This window comes from Trichoderma aggressivum (assembly GCF_033847375.1).
Source record: "Trichoderma aggressivum f. europaeum strain CBS 100526 chromosome Unknown scaffold_030, whole genome shotgun sequence".
In the NCBI taxonomy this organism is placed as follows: Eukaryota; Fungi; Ascomycota; class Sordariomycetes; order Hypocreales; family Hypocreaceae; genus Trichoderma; species Trichoderma aggressivum.
In genome coordinates this window covers 53,299-68,150 of record NW_026946396.1, presented here as the reverse complement: position 1 = coordinate 68,150, position 14,852 = coordinate 53,299, and the positions used below count along the sequence as shown (strand labels likewise).

General features: G+C 52.1%; 4 protein-coding genes across 4 annotated transcripts; 3 read left to right on the top strand and 1 right to left on the bottom strand.

Annotated features, from left to right (window-relative positions):
• Positions 1-338: 338 nt before the first annotated feature.
• Positions 339-2,005, bottom strand: Triagg1_7070 (uncharacterized protein; the record flags this gene model as incomplete). Its single annotated transcript, XM_062901765.1, has 7 exons — positions 339-699; positions 780-924; positions 996-1,059; positions 1,128-1,330; positions 1,384-1,462; positions 1,523-1,607; positions 1,875-2,005. The coding sequence occupies 7 exons, from the start codon at positions 2,003-2,005 to the stop codon at positions 339-341; spliced, it is 1,068 nt and encodes a 355-aa protein (XP_062753892.1).
• A 665-nt stretch (positions 2,006-2,670) lies between these two features.
• Positions 2,671-3,877, top strand: Triagg1_7069 (uncharacterized protein; the record flags this gene model as incomplete). Its single annotated transcript, XM_062901764.1, has 3 exons — positions 2,671-2,692; positions 2,771-3,780; positions 3,833-3,877. The coding sequence occupies 3 exons, from the start codon at positions 2,671-2,673 to the stop codon at positions 3,875-3,877; spliced, it is 1,077 nt and encodes a 358-aa protein (XP_062753891.1).
• Positions 3,878-8,081: 4,204 nt separating this feature from the next.
• Positions 8,082-11,614, top strand: Triagg1_7068 (uncharacterized protein; the record flags this gene model as incomplete). Its single annotated transcript, XM_062901763.1, has 2 exons — positions 8,082-10,841; positions 10,913-11,614. 2 exons carry the CDS (start codon positions 8,082-8,084, stop codon positions 11,612-11,614), a joined length of 3,462 nt encoding a protein of 1,153 aa, XP_062753890.1.
• A 1,276-nt stretch (positions 11,615-12,890) lies between these two features.
• Positions 12,891-14,392, top strand: Triagg1_7067 (uncharacterized protein; the record flags this gene model as incomplete). Its single annotated transcript, XM_062901761.1, has 2 exons — positions 12,891-13,142; positions 13,238-14,392. The coding sequence occupies 2 exons, from the start codon at positions 12,891-12,893 to the stop codon at positions 14,390-14,392; spliced, it is 1,407 nt and encodes a 468-aa protein (XP_062753889.1).
• Between the last annotated feature and the right edge of the window lie 460 nt (positions 14,393-14,852).

Here is a 14,852-nt window from a genome sequence, read left to right as displayed (position 1 = left end):
TATGGACCTTTATCAATACTATGCCTTGTCCTGAATCATCTGGGTTGTATGTTCCATAGATGTTCGGAGTTGAGCATAACGTCAACACATCTTCTATTTACCCTCGCACGTCGCCTAATGTCCCTCATCCTTGCATAGGTAGATATATATCCATCACGCCACTCCGGAACATGAGCCGTCTCGGATCTAACCGCCGTCAAGAGTTTAATCCCTAGTTCCCGCGATGCCATGTATCTCGGACTCAGACCGTTCCGGGGCAGCCGAGTTTCAAACACCTCATTTGCACGAAGCGGAAACGAACCCCTATCCACACAACAAAGCCAAACGTGCTAAATGTTTCATGCCGCCTTTACCCACGTCAGGCTGAAGACTTCGGTGCCTGCTCTCGAGATGCCAACTTCTACAGCTCCGCTCTCACTCTTGACGCTAGCTTGTATCTTCTCTCCCTTCCTCTCCAAAACGATCTTGTTCCCAGAGGTTTCGGACAACTTGTAGAAGCGTCTTCCGAACTTGCTGAGAAATCCCTCGAGCTTCTCTTGGGTTACATCCTCTTCGCTGATGACACCGCGCTCAATACCTTCTTCCAGTGCCAGGAGCACGAGCTGGGCAACGTAAGGCTGTGTAAAGACACCAGCCGGCGCCTTGCCCTGGGCAGCCGTAGTCTTGGAAGTAAGCGGATGGGGGGCGCTGTCACTTCCACTGTGAAGAAGCACGTTAGCCAGATCGCACAATGGCGACCAATAGACATAAGGAAGCGCAAGCGTGGTGGAATAACTCACAAGAAGAATTTGGGGTTGCCGCTGACGACAGCCTTGAGCAGAGCGTCCCTGTCAGTGGGCTTCTTGGGGATGGGCTTGCAGAATGCAAAAGGGTCGCAGCAGGCATCAGCCTCTGTCAGGTAGAGGTGATGGGCCGTAATCGTCGCTGAGTTGTAAGTGCAATCAGCAGGAATCTTTGGGAAAGGGGGAAATGGTACCAAGGGGGTCAAGTAATACCTCCAACGTTGGGTCCGCAGGCCTTGACTGCCTCCACCGCCGCAGCCGTAGTGCAGTGCTCCAGCTGTGATGTTTTACAGCTATTAGCATCTCATCAAAATGAGAAGGGACTTCCGGTGGAGTTATACATACCACGATGCGCAGGTTTGGGAATCTCTCATGGAGCTGCTTGAGAGTGGGGAGGAAGGCCTCTTCTAGTGTTGTGCCTTCTGGAGCAAAGGCTTCGAGGACCTCTCCGTGCAGGTTGAGCACAGTATCATGCTTCTCCATGCTGGCAAAAGTGTCATAGAATGCCTCGATGTTGGCCACTCCATGCTCAGAGTTGGTGGTCGCTCCTGGGTTGAATTAGTGCCCTGCATCTTGAGTCGTAACAGTGTAAATAACCTACCCTGAGGATACAGCTTGACGCCTGTGATGCCCGCCTCTGCTGCCTTTTCAATAGTCTCTGGTGTAACCGATGGGTGAAGCTAGGTCTTTCTTAGGTGCTTGTCCACGTATATACACTCGGATATGTAGATGCAACTTACGTAGAGGGACATGAGGAAATGGACATTGGGCGCGGCAGCACGGAGCTTGCCTTGGTATTCGAGAACCTCGATGAGAATTAGCCATCTGCAGAGGTGGTTGCAAGTCATGCATGGCAACATACTTGGTCCACGGTTGTCAAGGGGGGCACCTATGAATCTGTCAGCCCATGCAATGAGATGATATGTTGTGAGTGAGGAAATTCCGTCAGAAAACGGGTGAGTCAATGTTCTATTAAAATCAAAGCGACTACAATCACATACAAGATTTGGCATGCTATTCATATATATATCTCATGTCAGCTACGCCTAACAACTCTCATTTCCGGGTGAATGACAGGGAGAATCAACATACACAAAGGCCGTATCAACTCCTCCTTGCTCAACCGTCGGCACCACGACGTCCATCATCTCGCCCTGGCGCAAATGAACGTGCATGTCCGCCGCAGCCGGCAGCTCCAGCTTCTGAATTGCCTTGAGTTGCATTTTCTCCCGTTTATATGGTGATTTTATTAGGCAGAAAAAAAATGTGTTGAAATATGTTTAAAGAGGTGCAATGACGATGACTTGCGTCTAAGCACCCCGCCACCAGGAAAGAGTTTTACAATCGACTGCGGCATAGGCCATCTTCTGTCGTATGTAGTTGCTCTAGGGTTTATAAAGCCTTTGACATTGGCTCCATTTCATCGAGCGCCCTTATAGCTCAGGGGTAGAGCGTTGCACTCGTAATGCAAAGGTCCATAGTTCAAATCTGTGTGGGGGCAGTTCTTTTTTTCTTTTTTTTCTCTCTTCCATCTGGATATATAAGATGATGGATGTGAGACGGGTTTGTTAGATACGGCCATCCATCTCGTCTTCCGTGTTGTAAAATTAAACTCGTGCCGATGGCTGTGTTTATCGGTACCATGTACGGAGTAATGTTGCCAATTCCGAATTTGTGTGGATGGAGCAAATCTCAGCGCCTAATATTACAGCTCTTTTGGAGCAGCTACTGTTAAGGTCCATTGAATTGAATGCTTCCTCCACATCGCCCCACTTACCAATGCGGATTGATGCCCAGACGCGATCTGAAATTCTTTTGCGGAGGGACTCGATGCTGCTAAATCTAAATCACCAGCTAGCGAATTCTCAGGGCTACAGAAGAGGCCAAGATGCTCGTCGGCATATGTGGCAGTACGTTCATGTGATCCGCATGCGCAGAGACAAAGCCTTCTTTAATTGAGATATAGCGGGCTGACCTCAACTGACCAGGCATCTGCTCGGGCAAAAAGACTGTGGCCCAGTATCTGGTTGAGCATCACGGCTTCAAGCACCTCTACCTGCAAGCCCCTGCGTCCGTCTCAGACCAGGACGCTGCGGGCAAGACATCTTCGTCCCCTGACAGCGGCAGTGCGGCCGGTGCTGGGGTAACCGCCGTGGTTAATGGTACTGAGACCTCGTCGTCGTATGTCTTTGCCACGGCTGAGGACCTCTTGGACTTTGTAACTCGGCGATGGCGCAGCCGCTTTGTGACGACGGACATCCCCACGGAGAAGGTGCTCGATGTCTTTGTCCGGCGGCCATTCTTCCTGCTCATCTCCATCGACGCTCCGCTCACCGTGCGTTGGCGTCGTTTCCAGCAGCGCTCCAAGCAGCCGGGTCAATCTGCCATCTCCCTTGAGGAGTTTGTCGCCCAGAATGACTTGCATCTGTACGACCCTCACACTGGCCTGCAGCCGCTCATATCGCGGGCCACCGTCAGGCTGCTCAACACCTCATCGTCGCTGGCTCATCTCTATGCGACTCTGGGGAAACTCGACATCCCCAACCCCGACCGCATGAGGCCGGGCTGGGACACGTACTTTATGGCTCTGGCATCTCTGGCCGCGCATCGGTCGAATTGCATGAAACGCCGTGTAGGCTGCGTCCTGGTCGGGCGAGAACGGCGAGTCATCAGCACGGGGTACAACGGCACCCCCCGCGGCTTGCGAAACTGCGCAGAGGGTGGCTGTCCTCGATGCAACGAGGGGAGCAGCTCTGGTGTCGGACTGGCCACGTGTTTGTGCATACACGCCGAGGAGAATGCGCTTCTGGAGGCCGGGAGGGAGCGTATCCGGGAGGGCTCCGTGCTGTACTGCGATACGTGTCCGTGCTTGACGTGTAGCATCAAGATCTGCCAGGTCGGCATCGCAGAGGTGGTGTATGCCCATGGATACAGCATGGACACTGAGACGGCGGAAGTGTTTAGACAGGCGGGCGTCAAGCTACGTCAATTCATTCCGGTGAGTGAGCAGATGACATTATGGAGGTGGCAATTGCTAATATGAGAAACAGCCTCCGAACGGCCTGATTCACCTGGAGAAGATGGAACTGTATTGATTTGTGCACATATACAGCGCGGCATATGAGGCATGGAGCGTTCTTCTGGATCGAATTTGCACATGTAGACCAACAAATCACTGTGATTATGGCTGACAGCAGCTGTGCATTCCTCCTATTAGGTACTCTAGTATTCATGACGTATTTGTTCTTCAGTTAATCCCCAAACTTCATCATGACGTGCAGATGCCCTTGTCCAGATTACCGGTTTGAATTGGTACCTAGATCGATGTAATTTAATCGGCTGTTTGATCGCTGTTTTACCCCATACCACGTTTCGGATCAATGGACCAGCTGCAGAGCAAGAGCCCTGATTGACACGGGAAGTGGCTCAAAGCATCCAGCATCCCAGAGACTCTTGGATGCTCACCCAATATGGAGTAAAAGAGCGATATATTTATCATGACGTATGAGTTGGCCTTGGTTGATGATTTTAACCTGCAGTAGGAGAATTGGTTCACTTTTCATGTTGTTTTTCCCACATTCTCTTGGCACCTCGAGATGTAAATTATCGACTTCACAGTTTATATGTGTTGTGTTAAGTTGGGGGCATTCATGATCGACTACCCGCAACCACTCTATTGATATACAATGCCCAGCATTCACTTTTAGATGTCAGTGAATGAAACTATCTTGCGCCATAGAGTTTCTATCAATTTCCCATCCAATAGTGTAGCGCCGACTTGCAAAACGTTCGCATATCTTATTTTTTCCTCATTGCTGTAGGGTAAACTTCAAGCTTCAAGGTTACAGGTACATACAGCCAATGCCCGTTGCCTGGTACCTGCAGGCGGCTCCACAAAATGTCACAGAGCTTGCAAACCCCACGATCGATCGTCTAATGTATCTCATCATCAGGAGCCGTAGTGTACAATTAAAGGATCGAGATATGAATGAAAGTAATTTTTCTGAAGCAAGAAAGCTAAATATCCGTCTTATCAAGCTCGATTGGACTCTCATTCAGTTGTTCTGGACCAAACAGGGTGCTCGTGATTCTGCCTTGCAGCCTCAGTGGACATAAGACCTTGTCTGGCAAGTCTCACTTCGAACGGTGTAAGACCGCGCTCCCGCAACTCGATGCAACGCTGACGACCTACTCTGTCCGTGCTGTACGAGAACAGCTCGGATCCTTTCAAAGTTTCCACGTCTGGGAAGGGAGAGACCAGTTGTCATGGACCAGCTACTCCGGCTACTCCACTCCCTGGTCGCGCATTTGAAGGCTATTCCGGTGCCTTGCTACGATGCTACAGTACGGAGCACATCTTTTGGCTGCCTAGAGATGTGAAGACGGCGATAGAACCCAAAGCCTAACAAAGCTATTAATAATTGAATACGGGAACATTCCAGGCCATGACTCGCAGGCGGTGGTGAAAGAAGCTGAGTAGAGGTATTGGGGAAAGCAGGTTGAGGATGAAGGGTGCACCGCATGACATGGGGTACGGGCCCGGAATGGCGAGCCGGGAAGCGAAATGACCATGGAGACTAGGAAAAAAGGGGGCCATCGTCCTTCAAAGCTGACAGCCTGGAAGAATACAGGTACATAGGCAAGATAGGGATGTGAATGTGTAAACGGGCTAGAGTAATGCCACCACTTTAGATTCATCCATGGCGGAGAGAATACCCAAAATATAGGGGCGCTTTTTGGATTTGTATGTAGTATGGAGCGCATTTGAACAAGGGTTACCCAAGTTTAAAAATGGCTGGCTGTTTTGACCCTCTAAAACGCGTCGTGGAAAGATATCAAAACAGTGGCAAAGAATCGCAAACTTTCAAGGCTGCAAGTGAACAATAGCCTTGTTTTTGTTTGTTTTGACCGATGAGCGAGTCATCGCCCACCGCACCGGCAATGACGCCGTTAGTTGGAAAAACTGGGAGCAGAGGCTGAGCCGGCGGCTTCTCACAGACCATTGGCCATTCATTCTTGATACTTTTTGCCCTGATGAGCTTGTCTGAGGTGCATTGACGCGTGCTACCCGCATGCTGCATGAACCCTGGCGTCTGGGGAACAAGTGGCAAAGGCAAGGGAAAGAAAAAAAAAAAGGTAGTAAACCATGAAACCCGAAACATGCAGGGAGGAACAGACGGTTGGGCCAATCTTTGCCACTGCCCTTCCGATCCATGACCATGTCACCTTGATCCTCGATGTCATAGCCTGGTTTGGCGTAGGAAGAAGCGCCAACGGGCCCTCCCAAGGCCAAGGCGCCGTTCCTGGACCCGTTACGTTACTGTCAGCGAGACCCGTGCCCCTCCTGGGTTGGGGTTGGAGCCTCAGAATGTCGTAAGTTGTGCTGTAGGAATCGATGCGCCGAGTTGTGGTTTGTATGTTTCGTATGTAGAGTTCCAGTTCCCCCCTCATTGATGGCATCATGCATGGGCTATTGGTGGCAATGTTAAAACCCTGTATGTACCCCGTACTATTCTTTGTAAACTGTCGTCACACTTGCTTGTGACCAGGCTGTGCAAAAGATTGATAAGGACCCGTGGGTGATGATGGGCAGGCCGAGAAATGCAATGTCTTGTCCGTTGGTCCGCTGTAATGGACAGAGGTATATCGAACACGCCATAATTGTGGCACTGCTGAATTGATCCTTTCTGGAATCAAACGCAGGTACATACAGTATGCTATTTTCTCGCAATAGTAGCAGCAGCAGTAATGAAAAAATACTTTTCAATAGTCGTGAAAACCATACAACATTGTTACCTCTTGTATGTGCTTCAACGAGGAAACTCTCCTCGTCGATAGCAAGGATTGTCGCAAGGGCGTTGTGGCGCACTGAGCTACAGTAGAACTAAAATTCTGCCGGGCGGACACAGGGGTCGTTGCCAAATGGGTTCCACTTTGGCTGGTTGAAGACGCGTTCCCGCGTGCTGCGCTAGGCCTCGTTTGGTAAGATGATAAACAATGCAGCATCTCAGTCGCGCCTTCTGCTCCCACACCACAGCACAAGTACACCGCAGAAGGTACCACCAGGCTGTTGCTTGTGATTATACTGCACATGTACCTCTAGTACTCTCGTACTCGTACTCCGTACTTCCAACTCCCTTTGCACGCTCGGCCCCAACACCTTTGCATACCATCCGGCGTTTGACCTGGATTTTCACTCTCTCCCTGCGTGTGCCTTTTGTTTTACTCTGTCTCTCAATTGAGTCACAGCCGTGGCCGAGCCCGACGCTGCTCACAAGGGAAACTGCGGCGGCGCTGCCAAAGTCAATTTCGAAACCTTAGCCGAGTCACTTGTCCACGATACGAAGCCGGCGACGACGACAGCAACGAGCGGCGATTCAACAAGGGGGAGGTGCTTGAAAGGCATCCGGGGAGACATATTGGACCTGCGAATATTGGCTCTGCGATCCTCCTAGCCCGACCATCGACGCAAGTGCATCTGCCATCTACATCTACATATTCCATCTTCACAGGCGGGCGATATCTGCGAGAGTGCGCCGGGCACATACGCATCGTGAGCACCTCTTCTCTCTCTCTCTCTCTCTCTCTCTCTCTGCCTTCCCTTCTATACTCGTACACTCTCGGCCCACGCCATGCTGTGACTGCCTCTGGCCAGCAATCCACTTGTTCTAAGTTGTCGACTTGGCTTCATTGGGCCTTCCTGACTCTCGGCCCCGCCTGCTTGCCGCCCATCTCAGCATGCGGACTGGATAAGACGTTCTTTTGGTATTCTTCGCTGCGACCCGCTCGGGCTTCTTCACGGCTTGTCTCTCCCTCTCTCTTTTTAATCAGGATAGCCCTCCCGGACGTTTTCCATCCGTGTGCGGTTTCTCTATACTACAACCTCTTGTTACGTTGCACACATCGCACATCATCTCGACTGGATTTTGTTTCCCAAGCATCTCAGACTTCGATTCCTCGGCAGACCGATTTACTTTTTGTGTCTTTGTGTATTTTATTTCTTGGTGTGATGCACGGATTTCCCTGGCCATCCTAGAGACCGCCAACCAAGGAGATATCTACAGCGCGCTTCATATATAATCAAACCTTTACGAGGAGACTAACTAATCCGAAGCTGCGCACGCCTTCAGCACCATCGACATTCCCTAGCCTGGTGGTTTCTGGTCCGCGGTTTTCTCATAACACTTAGCAAGAAAACTTCTGAGCATTGTTTTGCACTGCCTTCATTCCAGTGCCATGTCCTTTTCCAACGGTGGCGGTGGCACTTTGGCATTGCCCTCGCCCACTCACGTTCATCATATGGACCCAGCCTCTGTTCGCAACCTTCGACGGTCAATGTCACGATCCCCCACAAAGCTTTTCGCACGAACAAACTCTCAAGGTTCAAGCAACACGCGGCATGGTTCACTGTCTCCCAGTCGACGGCCTGTTACGACTCCGCTCCAACAACGCCCGGTGCTGAATCCCCCTTCGTCAGCTCCGCCAGCTGTCGGCTCGTCATTCCTCGCCAGCGCCCCGCACCTATCGCCTGCGCAGACACCCCTTCGGCCAGGCGTTAAGCTCTCGCTCCGATCCGCCAAAAGCACAAAAACGGCGCCTGCTTCGCGCATCACCCGAACCCGAGCGTCCCCAAAGAGCCCGTTGAAACGCGCCTTGAGCGCCACTCCCGACTCTGGGAACTCTACTTCCTCACGCTCGCCGCCATCTTCTCCCAGACCTAGATTTGCTGGACAGGAAAACAACAATAACAACAACAACAACCACATCAACATCAACAATACGCCCAGCCGCTCTACACTGCGCAAAATTATCGACAGGTCGACTCGGCAAAGTGTGCAATTTGATCTTACAGAAGCTTCGCAATTCTCATTTCTTAAAGCCTTGGATTCGACGAGCGACTCTCCCATGATTCCGACAACAGGTGCTTTGAAGCGCAGCGACGCAACGATGAACTTGGATCAGTCAACCAAAGGCAGCCCCGTGGCCAAGCGACGAAGTTTGCATGGCATTATGAGCTCTGTGCAGACGGAGGATCTCAACATATTTGGTTCAAGCGCATCGCCGCCTGGCGCCTTTGATATACACGAAGATTCGTTTCCTGAGTACGAGCTGTCGGGCATGGCGGGACCTGCCTTTCACCGCGATCACCTAGCATCTCCTTCTCCCGCATCAAGCATTCCAAAACGATCTTCATCTCTCCGGAGATCAACGCTGCAGCAACGCTACGGCGAAAAGACTTCGTGGGGGAAGCAGTCTGGTGAGCGACAGCTTTCGCAGCCTGGCAGTGAATTTTCAACGCCTGTTAGACGCCGGCCGCGACTTTCTACTGACTCTTTTGTGCCCCCAACAGCGGTTCGCGAGAATCCCTTTGCGCCCAGCGCGACCATTTCCAAAGCTGAAAGCAAAGATCACCAACCTCACCCGTTGTCCAAGACCCTGACGACCTCTACATCTGGCAACAGTTTGACTGAAGAGCAGTCTCTCTATGCGCCTGCCAAGGTCGCCCACAAGCCGCATCCCTTTTCAAGATCTCTGCCCCCTGGTGCTACTCGCCCCTCTGCTCGATCTTTCAACGAGCACAGGGCCTCGATAGGAACGCCAAATCAGTCTCACCAGCTATGGATCGGCGCATTCAGCTCCACTGGCCTTATTTCCAAAGTGAACCGAAACCCTGAGGACGAGGCTGACAAGAAAATGGCGCCACCTGACACGCCGTGCAAAAAACACACCAACCCATTCGCGACCTTTCCGCCGCCCTCTAGTTCTGGAAAGAAGAGAGCAAGCTATCGCAAATCATTTGGCGGTGTCCCCTCTACCCCGTTTAACCCTGTCCTGGGTCGTGCCCCTGATACCGTTGGTAACCCTTCCAAGGGCCTGTCAATCTTCCAACGCGGTGGTGCTCTCGCCAGCCGCCGTGGAAGCATCCTTAGCGTTGATGGTGACGACCGCAAGTTGTTTGGTGATGGTGCCGACTTTGCAACCTCCGCTGAAGGCGATGCGCCTCCCACTCCGACCAAAAACCTTCTAACACCAAGCTTCAGTGGCCTGAGCAGCCTTAGTGAAAGCCCTCAGGAAAGCCCAAGTGCCAACCGATCGTTTTTGTCGTCAACAGTCAAGGCAACACCCCCACGACCACGAGATCTTAGCTGTAAGTCGATCCCAGAAGAGCCCGCCAGTCCAAGGGACCAAGTCGAAGGAGCACAGTTGCTAGCCAATCGATCTACCCTCATGGACAGCGAAACATCTTCATCCGACCCTCTTTCCTTATCTTCATTTGGACGGGCAAGGTCCCAGAGGGGGCTCAGTGCGCCCCCGCCGCTCAATCCTGAGCCCCCAGTTTCGACGACGCAGCAGCCTAGTCGCGGATCTTTAAAGTCATCCAGAACCAGAGTATGTACTAAGATGATGTGTGTTGACACAGCGAGCCCTGCCGATGGACGACGCACTCCTCAGACCCCCCAGGAAACCTTTCTGCCAATAGATGCCAGCCGCTTGTCCATCTCCCGAGCTGGGGACGGACGGAGAGAAACCAGCATGCCACCACCGGTCACACCAACCACGGGCCGCGACTTCCGATCGTCTATGAGCATCTTCGTCACGCCAGTCAACGGCCGTACCAGTAACGTGGATGTCGATGCCAGCCTACACTCCAAGTTTGACAAGGTTGAGCAGATTGGCAAGGGCGAGTTTTCTACCGTGTACCGGGTAACCAAGCAGGATCACCATAATGATTTTTCCGTATCTTCTTCATTCACCCCGATTGACAGCCACACCAAGAATTCCTTCAAGAGCCAAGTCTTTGCTGTCAAAAAGAGCAAACATCCGTACCATGGCCCCAAAGACAGGGACGCGAAGCTGCGCGAAGCTCGCATTCTACAGGCTTTATCACATGCTGAACATGTTGTGCAATATATCGATGATTGGGAGCATAACTTTCACCTTTACATTCAGACAGAGTTTTGCGAAGAGGGAACCCTGGATAAATTTTTGGCCAACATCGGACAAGTTGGTCGGTTGGATGATTTCCGCATCTACAAGATCTTGCAGGATCTTTGCTTGGTATGTTGACGCAATCCCCTAATTGTGGTGGGTCTAATTCTCGGATCGCTGACATTTTCTTTTCTCGACAGGGATTGAAAGAGATTCACGAAGCCGGATTTATGCATCTAGATATGAAACCGGCAAATATTCTCATTACCTTTGAGGGGGTCCTCAAGATTGGTGACTTTGGATTGGCCCAGGCTGTCTCTGAAGATGTCCGGGTAGATATCGAAGGAGATCGCGAGTATATGGCCCCTGAAATGTTGGAAGGCAAAGCCGATCAGTCTGCCGATATCTTTTCCCTGGGTCTCATGACTTTGGAAACGGCGGCCAATGTGATGCTTCCTGACAACGGGCCTACTTGGGTTGCTCTCAGATCTGGTGATCTCTCTGAAGTACCTAGCCTCACTTGGACGCCATCGAGCGATGTCCAGCGAGATGCTCTTGGTAACCCTGCCGACTCTGCGACGAGTGACGATCTCCATACCGAGAGAACACGCAGCTCTGGCAACCTGTTTGGCTCCTTTAAGCGATCGGAACTTCAGCAGCCTCCCGACTTCATGGTTGAAGCCTTCCACCCTAGCTCCCTTGATTCCATTGTTCGGTGGATGACACAGCAGGAGCCTGAAGAACGGCCACGCATCGAGGAAGTCTTGGCTTTAGAAGGCATGCAGTGGGTGGCAGAGCACCGCAATGCGCCCGCCATCGTCTACGAGGGAAACTGGGGTCCTTCAGAGCTGTTCCCCGTCTCCATAGTCAACGACAGCGACCTCGAAATGACAGACGCTTAAAGTTTTCTTTTCTTCTTCTTTGCTGAACAAGATTCGACTACGCTCTGTACTTTTCTTTCTTTCTTTGTTTACAGCGGATTGCTTCAAAAAACAACGAGGCTGGATATATCCAAGAAACATAAGATGCGTATGATGAGCATTTCAGCTACTTTTGCCTTGTACCGAGATATGTTCGAGTGGATACGACGGGCCGGCGTTTTGAATTTATCAAAGCCTCCGGCTCTGCATATAGCGATTTTTTTTTCCTTTTGTTTTACGGGCACTCGCCCTTGACGCCCTGATGGATTATGAAATAACCTCGACGTACCTTTTTCATATACCTCGAAAGGTATTCACGACTTGAACGGGCGAAACGAATTTCTACTTGAACGCCAATCGAAGGAATCCTGCCTTGGAATTCTTCTCTCCACCGAACCTCGGATCCTTCGATTGGCTTACGCGGGCGGCAGGCGGAGGCCGCGTCTCGTTGGACGAGATTGCGTGTACCAACTATACTTGAGATCGAATAGACATGTCCATGACGCGTGGCTAGAACTGGAACGGCTTTAGAAGCAAACCCACCCACCTTGGTTGGGTTTTTTTGAGATGCGAAAAGCGCACGATCTTGTGTGTTTGAATCAAAGAAGCGTCCGAGGTGAGGGCCATAGGGAGCTGTCATGTATAGAATCAGGAAGAAGTTGCTTGCTTTTTCCTTTCTTTCTTGTAATTGATGTACGAATAAATATTAGCAGACAAGGGCGATGCAAATGGAACGGTCAGCTGGATTTGCGGCGTTGGGGTTTGGAATTGGGAAGGATCTTGAGGGCGATTCCCCTTGGAGTTGGTAGGGAGGTTGATCCGTCTCTCATGATGCTTACGACGACATGCAATGAATACGAAATGATATCCCTTAGAGATTGGCAACATTGGCTTGCGATTTTGTGCATCTTGTTGACTGATTTGACTGGCAATGCTCTGTGTATAGATGTGTGCCGTTGTTAATTGTACTCCGTACCTATTATTACACGTATTCTACAAATGGAGCCCTGGACCCCGCATTAGCGCGTCGTAATGCCGTTGCGAATAACGGAGCGGGAAGCCGAGTGAGTGTAAGCAACTAAACTGTGAGTCTTCCTTCATATTCACGTGGAAATGCAGATGTGAGTGTCTGGTCATCTAGTTACTCGCGTTTCCACATGGTATATAAACTGTGACTTTTGTTCGCCATTTCACATCACATCTTTCATCTTGATCCAAATACCAGCCATAGATTCCATACGAGTACATATACGCAGCCATGGTGACCGCTACTCTGCAAGACGGCCAATCCGGGTTGCCGAGCCCGCGAAGCACCAAGTCGTTTTGGCATCGCGATCCGTCATATGTGCTTCTGGGCCGCCGATCAACACCGGAGCTCCCCGCGACGGCAGATGTCGTCATCGTGGGCAGCGGGATCACGGGGGCTTTTGCTGCGCGGGAGCTGGTTGCCGGGGGGAGGTCGGTGGTGATGCTGGAGGCGAGGGAAGCTTGCTGGGGGGCTACGGGAAGGGTGAGTTTACGGTGTACGAGTACTTGAGCTTATTCTAGGGGTGTTTCTGATGCTGATGCTGATGTTGATGCTGATGCTATGGGGGTTTTTAATAGAATGGAGGCCATTGTCAGCCCATGATTTACGGTAGGGAGCCACAGGTTGCGCGCTTTGAGCTTGAGACGTATCGCTTCTTGGAGGACATTGTCACCAAGTTCAACGTGCCGTGCGACTGGAGGAGGGTTGGCGGTGTTCATGCCTTGCCCACGGACGAGTTTGTCGAGCTCGTGGCCAAGAGGATTGAGAATATCAACAAGCATTATCCCGATTTGGCTGGCAAGGCGGAGTTGTTCACGAAGCCCGAGGACCTCAAGGCGCTGAGAGTGCCTAATGCTCGGGGAGCCGTGCTGCAGCCGTATGCTGCAAAGTGCTGGCCGTATAAGCTAGTTGCCTGGGTCCTGGAGGCGTTGTTCACGCAGCAGTCGACGGAGGTGTTTAATCTCCAGACGACGACGCCGGTGACGCATGTGCACAAGGCAGAGGGGCTGGACTCGTGGGTGGTCCACACGCCAAGGGGACAGGTTGTGGCAAAGGAGGTGCTTCTCGCGACGAACGGGTACACGTCTCACCTGCTGCCCAGGATGACGGGGTTGATTGTGCCCGTCAGGGGGCAGGTTTCCGCGCTGGAGCCGCCGGACAGGAACGTGATGCTGGAGCACAGTCACGTTTGGCTTGCGGAGGACAGCGACAATTACCTGATCGAGAGGGACGATCCGCTGGAGATGATTGTCGTGGGGGGCGAGAGGTTGAGCGTGCCTGATGGAGGGGAGGGAGTGTGGAAGGACGACGAGATTGACGACGAGGTGGCGGAGCGGCTACGACGGTCGCTTCGTCCCGCGCTGAAGCTGCGGCAAGAGGGCGAGAAGGAGGAGGAGGAGCTGAGGCCGCGGTATCAGTGGACGGGCATCATGGGGTATTCCGCAGACGGGAGTCCCTTTGTCGGGGGCGTCCCCGAGGAGCTTGGTGGTGGCGCTGGGCTGTGGATTTGCGCTGGGTATACCGGGCACGGGATGCCCGTGGCGGCGAGATGCGCCGTTGCCGTCTCGCAGATGATTCTGGGACGGCAGGGAGAGGTTGGGAGCGTGGAGGTGCCGGAGGAATGGGGAGTGACGGCGGATAGGGCAGAGAGGGCCAGGGGGAGGGAGTTGGCGAGGAGTGTGATGGATGAGTTTAGGACGGAGATGAGAGCGTTGGTTGAGAAGGGGTTGTGAGGGGGGGAAGGGGGGGGGATTTCCGAGCTGGTGCTTTCATCATAGAGTTGTGACTTATCCGAGAGCATTATGAACATGTTGCTTTTGATGTTGCCTTGAATGCCGAGTCATCTCCAACCATGCGAATAGCCCATCTCTCTATATCACATCTTCCTAAACGGGCAAAATTCCAACGGCATGTCCCGAGGAACACGAGAAAGTCCCACCCTGTCTCCGGCCAATAAGCGCTTGTCTTCTTTTCCCAAGGACGTTGTTTGTTGTTTCCGTTGACAGTCGGCTCAGTGATTGCTGGCAAATGCGGCCGCTTCGTATTCACAAAACGGACGAATGACAACCCCGACTATCCAACGACGCACATCGTATTGCCCCCTTGGCACTAAAGAAACACGGAATAGTGTCGCATTCGTACATGTCCTTTCTCAAAGAGGCAAACGCCGAAGTCGAATTCGTGAGCTGCCAG